The sequence below is a fragment of the Nothobranchius furzeri genome, chromosome 8 (genome assembly GCF_043380555.1).
Source record: "Nothobranchius furzeri strain GRZ-AD chromosome 8, NfurGRZ-RIMD1, whole genome shotgun sequence".
NCBI lineage: Eukaryota > Metazoa > Chordata > Actinopteri > Cyprinodontiformes > Nothobranchiidae > Nothobranchius > Nothobranchius furzeri.
In genome coordinates, this window is record NC_091748.1 from 49,109,514 (window position 1) to 49,119,128 (window position 9,615).

General features: G+C 46.9%; 1 protein-coding gene across 1 annotated transcript; it reads left to right on the forward strand.

Moving 5' to 3' along the window:
* Positions 1 to 200: 200 nt before the first annotated feature.
* On the forward strand, positions 201 to 4,569 carry LOC139071410 (proline-rich protein 36-like). The gene is made up of 9 exons (XM_070553867.1): positions 201 to 331; positions 1,925 to 1,986; positions 2,369 to 2,470; positions 2,530 to 2,797; positions 2,882 to 3,284; positions 3,394 to 3,806; positions 3,908 to 4,051; positions 4,372 to 4,439; positions 4,496 to 4,569. Exons 1-9 carry the CDS (start codon positions 201 to 203, stop codon positions 4,567 to 4,569), a joined length of 1,665 nt encoding a protein of 554 aa, XP_070409968.1.
* The last annotated feature ends 5,046 nt before the right edge of the window (positions 4,570 to 9,615 follow it).

Sequence of the window (9,615 nt, forward strand, 5' to 3'; positions counted from 1 at the left end):
TACAGCAGAACCACTGCATGTTGATCCACTGACCAGTGACCACACATATTGTACTCAAGTAAACTGTGGTACAACACATTGTATTAATTTTATTTTAAAATGATTCTTTATTCTAACAGTGCCATTATAATGTCAGAGAATGAGGAACCAGCAGCAGCAGTGAGGCAAATGAGATGAGGGAAAGTGAGGGGGGACGTGAGATGGTATCAGGAGAGAGGGACATCCCAGGAATCCATGAGGAGCCGGCGTCAGGGCCAGGAGGAGAAAGGAACAGGCCATGCAAGCAGGGAACCCAGCTGGAAAACCTAAGGGAGGAAATAGAGTCAAAAAGGCATGAAAAACACATGAGGCATTAAATGGAGTAAACAGACGTTTTTCAGTGGGTTCAACAGGCTACAGGATTCTTCAGGACACGAGTATCCCTCTGCCTGATGTTAGAACCCGGCAAAGACAAATGCAGCCCATTAAACTGGAACCAGGTGTGTTAGGAGAGGTGTGTGACATGCTCAGTTTGAAGGTTAAAAATCTGACAGAGATGGAAAGAGAGTGTGTGCTTACTGTGGATGAGATGGCAATCACTGCAGGCGTGCATCACTCCATCACAGACCCAACTGGGTTTTACCACCGCCGTTGTTTCTGGTCAGCTCTCCGCTCAGCCACTATGAAAACATGAAGATGGACACACAACACAGTTTAACCTTTAATGGTTACATAAGATTTTTGTTTTAGTTACTCTTTGACATTTATTTATTGATAGTTGTGTTATTAATTCTTATTTCTTGCTGTTCCTTAATAACAAAATAGCAAATGCTAATATTACAAAGCAAGTGGAAATGAGCAGTTTTATGGAAAATGTCTCATTTTTAAAAGTTATTGTTTGACTACTGTTCTTGAATTGTCTTAATTCTATTCTTATTACTTGAGTCCACAAAACAGAACAACATATCTTCTTATGTTCGTAATCCTGTTTGTCTCATGCTTCAGCAGTTCGCTGCAGTCAGTGTTATTAACTGAAAAATATCTAATAATTACATGTCTTCACAATCACATTTCCTTTATTATTGGTCTCTCCATTTGTGCTTCCATTTCTGATGCATGTTCGTGTTGATACAGCAACCAGCAACGTATTGTACAAAAAATCCCAAATAAAACTAATAATGTAAAAAGTTTATAACCTATTTCAAACTGTGGGGAATATTTTTAAAACGTAGAATCAAACAAACTGAAATAAACCCGTCTACAGTTCGTCCTCCTGCTCACAATCAACAAGCTGCACACACTTAGCTCATTAAAGGTTATCTAGCTAAAACTGGCAACATAAAATATCATCGTTGGCTTATTTTGGTACAAAGCGGTTAGCTAACGCTTCACAATGCAACAAAATGATGACATTTCATCAACTTACCGAAGAAAATCCTTCCGAAACACCGAAAATGAACTACGGTCAATGCAGCAGCGGGGGCTTTTAGGAACTATTCGAAGCTACATGAACCACGTGACTCCCGCATTCCATTCTTTCCCTAGGAGTCGACTGGAGTGTCATAACCATCGACATAAAAAGTTTGATTTTACAAAATAAAAAATACATGTACAAAATGAAATTTTCCTGTTACAAAACAAGAAATACAAGTACAAATTGAGAATTACATGTTAGAAAACTAAAGTTACAAGTTACGAATCCAAAGTTATATGTCATGAAACATGTTCCAAGTTACAAAACTTGGTACAAGTTACATTGAATATTGTACCAATCCTAGCTCCATACTGTGGTGCAACATCTTCAGCCTGATCCTCTTCCTCTCCATCTCTGTCTCTATCATCACCATCTGTCTGGTGGCAGTGAGCAAATACCTCCTGGTTGCAAAGAGAGCTGTTTTTGAGCGTGGTTTTTCTGAAGATGGACTTATTTTGCTCCTGATCTCAGAGTGAATGCTTTGCCTGACCAGCTTTGGTCCACTTTGGTCCGTCTACACATTTGTGCCTCAGGTGTGCACATGTAACTTCCATTGTACCAAAGGTCACCCCAACACCATTCTGTTGTTCCTCCAGTTTTTACTGCATGTGTTGGAGATTTCCCTTCAGTATTACAGTTTTTCTCAATTGTTTACACACATTTTCTGGTACTTGAGACACAATGACCACAACATGTAACCAATTCACCAACCCCCTTAACCAATTCTGCTAAACTACAAGCACAATTCCTGCTTTGTGTCACACCCTGTCTTGTCTCCCTGTTCTGTTTAGTCATGTGTCTCCGCTGATTGCTCCCACCTGCCTCTCGTCTCCCAATCACCCAAGCTCCCGACCCTCCTGTATTTAAGCCCCGTCTGTTCTGTGTCCTGTGCTGGTTCATTGTTTCATTGTCCAGCGTGCTTCACAATTAAAAGACTTTATGCAACGTTCCTACCTGTCTGCCTGTCTTCCTCCCGTGTCTGGATCCTCGCCTCAGCTCCGCTCCACTCAGCAGCGCGTCTGACAGAATGAACCGGCCCAGTTAAAGGATCCACCGGGGAGATTCTTCCGTGGCAGTACCTGCTCCGGTGGCTTACCCCGACCCACCAGCCGGCTTTTCCCTCTCCAGCTCCAGCTCCGCCTCGCCGCCGCTGGCGTCCCCGACTATCAGCCTTGGCGATCCTCGCCGCCCTTCCGGAACCGGACGGGAGTTTGGATGGGGAGACGCTCCTGGATCGCTCTGGTTTCGAGGGCACGAGGCTGGCGGTCTGTTCCCCCGGAGTGGGTCCATGGCGTGGGGAGAGACGCCGGACTCCACCACGATCCAGTGTCCCGGGACGGAGCAGTGAGTTCGCCGCTGCCCCTGCCCGGCCCGGCAGTTTGGACATGCCCCCGGCCAGACCAGAAGTCCCGTCTCCTGCCGAATCAGCGCCTCCGTCACCTCCAGGGGAGGAGCGTTGGCCGCAGCCCAGCTGACCGAGCTTGTCAGTCTCCCGGCCCAGAAGCAGACGGCACCTGCAAAGAAGCTGACGGATCGGGCCCAGAAGCTGACGGTACAGGCCCAAAAGCGGATGGATCGGGCCCAGAAGCTGACGGATCGGGCCCAGAAGCTGACAGAACCGGCCCAGAAGCAGATGGTACAGGCCCAGAAGCTGACGGTACCGGCCCGGAAGCTGACGTTACCGGCCCAGAAGCAGACGGATCGGGCCCAGAAGCTGACAGAACTGGCCCAGAAGCAGACGGTACAGGCCCAGAAGCTGACGGTACAGGCGCAGAAGCTGACGGTACAGGCGCAGAAGCAGACGGTTCCGGTTCCGGTCCAGAAGTCGGCGGTCCAGAGGTCGACGCCCCCAGACCAGAAGCCGACGCCCCCGGACCAGAAGTCGATGGTGGTCGACGCCCTGTCCTGTCCTGTGGTCAACGCCTCCTCGTGTTCTGAAGTCAATGCCTCCTCGTGTTCTGAAGTCGACGCCTCCTCGTGATCTGAAGCGGACGCCTCCTCGTGTTCTGAAGTCGACGTCTCCTCTGAAGTCGACATTTCTTCTGAAGTCGACGTCCCCTCTAAAGTTGACGTCCCCTCTGACGTCGACATCCCCTCTGAAGTCGACGTCTTCTCTGAAGTTGACGTATCCTCTGAAGTCGACGTCTCTTCCAGTCCAAGGGTCGACGCCTCGTCTAAAGTTGCCTCTGAAGTCGTCTCGTCTAAAGTCGCCTCTGAAGTCGTCTTGTCTAAAGTCGCCTCTGAAGTCGTCTCATCTAAAGTCGCCTAGTCTAAAGTTGCCTCTGAAGTCGTCTCATCTAAAGTTGCCTCTGAAGCCATCTCTGAAGTCGTCTCGTCTAAAGTCGTCTCTGAAGTAGTCTCGTCTAAAGTCGCCACTGAAGTCGCCTTGTCTGAAGTCGCCTTACCCACTCCAGAAGTCGACGGGAACCTCTAGCCCAACGAAGCCGCGTCCAGTCGGGGAGTCTCCTCCCACGTTCCTGCTTTCGGCCACCACCGGCCCTGCCCTCGCCAGGCGCGGGCCCCTAAGAGCCCGTCGCCTCTTCCTCTGCCGCAGACGCAGGCCCCCAAGAGCCCGTCGTCTCCTCCTCTACTGCAGACGCAGGCCCCCAAGAGCCCGTCGTCTCCTCCTCTGTCCCAGGCGCAGGCCCCCAAGAGCCCGTCGTCTTCTCCTCCTCTGTCCCAGGCGCGGGCCCCCGGACTCTGCTGGTCCCTGCCTCCTCTCCGTCGGTCCCTCGGTTCCTCTGGGCCCTCCCTCCGGGTCCCCGTCCTCCCGCCATGCTCCTTGTTCCTGTGGGCGTCTGGGATCCACCCTTTGAGGGTGGTGGTGGTGGGGGGGATGGTGGTGGTGGTGGTGGTGGGGGGGGGGGGGGGGGGGGGGGGTATTGTCACACCATGTCTTGTCTCCCCGTTCGGTTTAGTCATGTGTCTCCGCTGATTGCTCCCACCTACCTCTCGTCTCCCAATCACCCAAGCTCCCGACCCTCCTGTATTTAAGCCCCGTCTGTTCTGTGTCCTGTGCCAGTTCATTGTTTCATTGTCCAGCGTGCTCCATAATTAAAAGACTTTATGAAATGTTCCTACCTGTCTGCCTGTCTTCCTCCCGTGTCTGGATCTGAATGAACTGAACAAGTTCTTCAATAGGTTCAGTTCAGGAACAAACCCGGCATCCTCCTCGCCTGTCCCCAACCAATCAGACATCCCATCCTCCTCTGATCCAACATTTTCCTGTCACCAGCCAGCTCTTTTGTCCTCTAACGCAGTCATGGACTATTCTGGTTCTATAAATCTGTCTTCAACCAAGTCAGGAGATGCTGCTGCCCCATTTACCTCCACCTCCCACCTATCTTTCTCTAGAAGTCAGGTGAAGAGGCAGCTGGAGAGACTGAACAGGAACAAGGCTGCAGGTCCGGATGGTGTCAGCCCCAGAGTACTGAAGGCCTGTGCGGAGCAGCTCTGTGGGATTCTGCAGTACCTGTTCAACTTCAGCCTGGCCCAGGAGAAGATTCCAGTCCTATGGAAGACATCCTGCCTTGTTCCAGTTCCAAAGAAAACTCGCAAATCAGTCAATGACGACTACAGACCGGTTGCCCTGACATCCCACATCATGAAGGTCCTGGAGAGACTCCTGTTGGTCCACCTGAATAAGCAAACTAGAACATATCAGGACCCGCCGCAGTTTGCTTATCGCCATGGAGTTGGAGTTGAAGATGCCATCATCCAGCTGCTTCAACCAATCCACTGTCATCTGGACAAAGCAGGCAGCACTGTGAGGGTCATGTTCTTTGATTTCTCCAGTGCATTTAACACAATCCAGCCTGATGTACTTTGCCAGAAACTACAGAAGATACAGGTGGGGGCCTCAACTATCGCCTGGATTAAAGACTACCTGACAAACAGACCATAGTTTGGTGAGACTGAAGAACTGCACATCAAACCAGACGATCAGTAACATTGGAGCACCACAGGGGACTGTACTCTCACCATTCCTTTTCACCCTGTACACCTCAGACTTCCAGTACAAATCAGAGACCTGTCATCTACAGAAATACTCAGATGACTCTGCAGTTGTCGGGTGTATCAGAGATGGACAGGAAACTGAGTACAGAGAGCTGGTGGAGCGCTTTGTAGCATGGTGTGGAAACAATCATCTGACCTTGAACGTGAACAAAACAAAGGAGATGATTTTAGACTTCAGAAGAAACAGGGTGGAGTCAAACACTGTTTCCATCATGGGAGAAGAAGTGGAGGTGGTTGTGGAATACAAATACCTTGGAGTTCACCTGGACAACAGACTGGACTGAAGAAAGAACAGCGAAGCTGTTTACAAGAAGGGACACAGCAGACTGCACTTCTTGAGGACGCTTAGGTCCTTCAATGTCTGTAGCAAGATGCTGCAGATCTTCTACAAGTCTGTTGTTGAGAGTGCAATCTCTTCAGCCATCGTCTGTTGGGGTAGCAGCATCAGAAGCAGGGACCTCAAAAGGCTCAACAGACTAATAACAAAGGCTGGTTCTGTTCTGGGGACGACTGTGGAACCACTGGAGGAGATAATGCAAAGAAGGATTCTACAGAGAATCAAGAAAATGATGGACAACCCTGAGCATTCTCTTCACAAGACTGTCCGACAACGGAAGAGTGTCTTCAGTCAGAGGCTTCTTCAGTTTCGCTGCAACACTGACCACTACTGGAGATCCTTCCTGCCAACAGCCATTGTAATATACAATAACTCTTTGATGACCTGATTATTATTCTGAGCTACTACAGCAATCAATTTCCCTCTGGGATTAATAAAGTATTTTTGAATTTGAATTTGAATTTGAATTGAATCCTCGCCTCAGCTCCGCTTCACTCAGCAGCGCGTCTGAAACTTTGCACTCAAATTGCAAATCTAAAACACTTTTTTCAAAACACTACACACAATTCTCTGCTGTTGGCACAATTTTCATGCAGATAATATCTTGTTTTCACAAGGAACACACTGCTATTCAAATATACACACTCACTCATCACAAGGGCAAACACCTGTCACACTGTTTTACAATTTGCAATCAGAGCTTTAGCAAAAAAGGGCAACAGGTGAGCTCTTCTGTTTTGGAGCAATGGATGCCAACATTGGAAACAGAGGCAGAGCCAGAGGAGTGAGAGTAAGAGGAGGACGAGGAAGACCAAGGACCGTAATCTCTGATGAGATCCGAGCCACTTTGGTTGATCATGTGGTCAACCATTGTCTTACAATGAGGGAGGCTGGGCAAAGAGTACAGCCAAATTTGAGCAGGTACACTGTAGCATCCATCATCCAGGCTTTCCGAAATGAGAATAGGTAAGAAATGTTCTCTTACTAGAAAATGGCAGTACTGCATATCAATACAATCAGTATTCAATGAGTATAGCAGTAGTATTGCCTATGGATGGTTTTGTTGGACAGTAAAAATTCTGTAAAGTATGTTTCCAGTATTTAGGAAATGTATACCTACTTTGTATTCACATTATTTTACCATTTGTTTGGCAGAGCTGAAAGATTACCAACACGAGGAGGTCGTCTTCTGTCACCTGAACAGGAAACTGAAATCCTTAACATTGTCCTAGAAAACAATGCCATAAGATTACGGCAAATACAAAGAAAATTTATCGAAAACAACGACATGTTTCAAAATATTCATGGGGTCAGCCTATCAACACTGGACCGTGTCTTGCGCAGAAATCATCTCAGGATGAAGCAGGTCTACAGGGTGCCATTTGAATGAAACTCAGAAAGAGTCAAAGAATTGCGATATAACTATGTGCAAGTGAGTCCCGCAATTGATGCATACACTCAACACTGTGTACAGTAAATTATACATATTTCAATAGTGTAATCATAATGATTGTGCTTCACACTAGTGACCACTCCACGTTTATTTCTGATATTGTCATGTGTGTTTCAGAGAGGCCTTGAGCTTGAGACAGCTGCAGTGGAGCACCAGTTCATCTTCATTGGAGGTTGGATTCAATCTCACAAAAAGACGAAAGAGAGGAAGGAATATCATTGGCCAGCGTGCCATTGTTGAAGTCCCTGGCCAGCGTGGAGGGAACGTCACAATGTGTGCAGCGCTTGGCTACTATGGCATCATCCATCACCATGCTACCCTTGGCCCCTACAACTCCGCCCATCTGATCACATTCCTGGACACCCTACACAACACACTCATTCCACCAGATCAGGTAGATGGCCCAGAACAGCCCAGGTACGTTGTCATTCGGGACAACGTAAGTTTCCACAGGGCTGCTGTGGTTTGTAACTGGTTCCACACGTTTTAGTTGTTTATCTCCCTCCATATTCTCCATTCCTCAATCCCATTGAGGAATTGTTTTCTGCATGGAGATGGAAGGTGTATGACCGACAGCCACAAACCCGTATACCTCTTCTCCAAGCTATGGAGGACGCATGTGGAGATATAGCAGCTGATTCTTTTCATGGCTGGAATCGCCATGCTAGGAGATATTTCCCCCGCTGCTTGGCCAGGGACAACATTGCTTGTGATGTGGATGAGGCGCTGTGGCCAGACCGCAACAGAAGAGAGGATGCAGCATAGTTTTATTGTTTTACTCTAACTGTATACAGTAAATTCTTCTGTTGTATGTAGTTTGTGTGTGTGTGCAACTTTGTGTTGGTTGGGAATGGGATAAACATTGTGTACAATATTTTGTTGGAAAAATAAAATAATTTCTACCATTTATTTGTGTGTTCAGAGTGTAAAAACAATATTCTGAAATAACAACACATGCATGTATTTACTGTCTGTAGTACACTGAACCAAAAAGGCTTTAGTCATTATGATGAATAGAGAAGAAGTGTGTTCCATTCATCATAGTGTTTAACATTGAGCACATGAGTGTTCTGCTGGTTCTTATAAATGTCCATTCATATGATGGTTTGTGTCATTTGACAACAAAATCACATTTTGAGGAGAAATTATTGTTTTGAATGTGAAGTTTAATTCTGCAGGTTAAGTGAGGGGTTTTGCCCATTGTGTGTGTATTTTCTGGATTTGTGTGTAGAGTTCTGAAAATATGGGGCATGCTTTCAGAAAATGTGTATAAACAATTGAGAAATACTGTAATTTAGGCCCTGTCCACACGTAGCCGGGGATCTGCCAAAACGTAGATATCTTTCTACGTTTTCGCCGGTCATCCACACGAAAACGGATCTTTTTAAAAACTCCGGCCAAAGTGAAGATATGCGTTTTCTCCGTTTTGAGTGTCTGCGTGTGGACGGACAGAACCGGAGTTTTAAGGTCCGCAACGTCACTTTCCGCGACAAAAAATGCTGACATCACGTGTGCGACCTGTGTTTACACTAGCCGGCATCATGGAAGCCCTCCGGGCTGCGCTCTGTCACTACCCGATCCATCAATTGTCCAAGCGCTTTCTGCTTATTTGTTTTTGCAAGCGGAATTACTGCTCCTTGCTGAAGAGCACAGACGAAGGACGAGGTTAAGAACGGGGGAAGTACTGCCGCCTACAGGTCTGGCATGTCCTTAACAACGTATTTATCCGGGTATGTGTGGACAGGTTTTTTTTTTTTTAAACGCGGTGGTGTGGATGCGAGTTTTTGGAGGATATTCGTTTAAAAAAAAACCCGGCTACGTGTGGACTAGGCCTTAATCTCTTATTCTGGAGTAAAATAAAGAAACAAGCTAAATCATCACATATCTGTTTCTGGTAGGGAAACACATTTCAAACATGGAACTGAGTCCGGCTACCGAACCGAGCAGAATTATGATGACGTAACACCGGTGTGCAAAGGTGCAGGTTCCAACCCACAGGAGAGGAGGGAGAGAGGAGGTAAACAGCGAGTGGATCACAGGGACTGAGCTGATGTTTTAGAGCAAAACTGCAGTAAAAATGGCTGTTTGTCCTCATTATCTAAAGTGTACCCCCCCCCCCCCCCCACCACCACCACCACCACCACCACCACGGATCAGACGCGGCGCTCATGCAATATTTTTGATTCATTAAGCTACAATTTATTTTTACTCAGTAATGGATATGATTTAAAATGTAGTGAATTACAATTCTTTAAAAAAACAATCAAGTAAAAGTAAAAGTACAGATTTTCAAAACGACTTAAAAAGTATTAATACACAAAAAAAGCTACTCAATTACAGTAACGTGAGTAAATT

Bases quoted from the DNA above. Each gene is read 5' to 3' on its own strand.
- LOC139071410 (XM_070553867.1), top strand. From the start codon at position 201: ATGGTATCAGGAGAGAGGGACATCCCAGGAATCCATGAGGAGCCGGCG. The intron at 332-1,924 runs GCATGAAAAACA...TCCTGATCTCAG, and splicing joins GAGGAAATAGAGTCAAAAAG to AGTGAATGCTTTGCCTGACC. The intron at 1,987-2,368 runs GTGTGCACATGT...TTCATTGTCCAG, and splicing joins TCTACACATTTGTGCCTCAG to CGTGCTTCACAATTAAAAGA.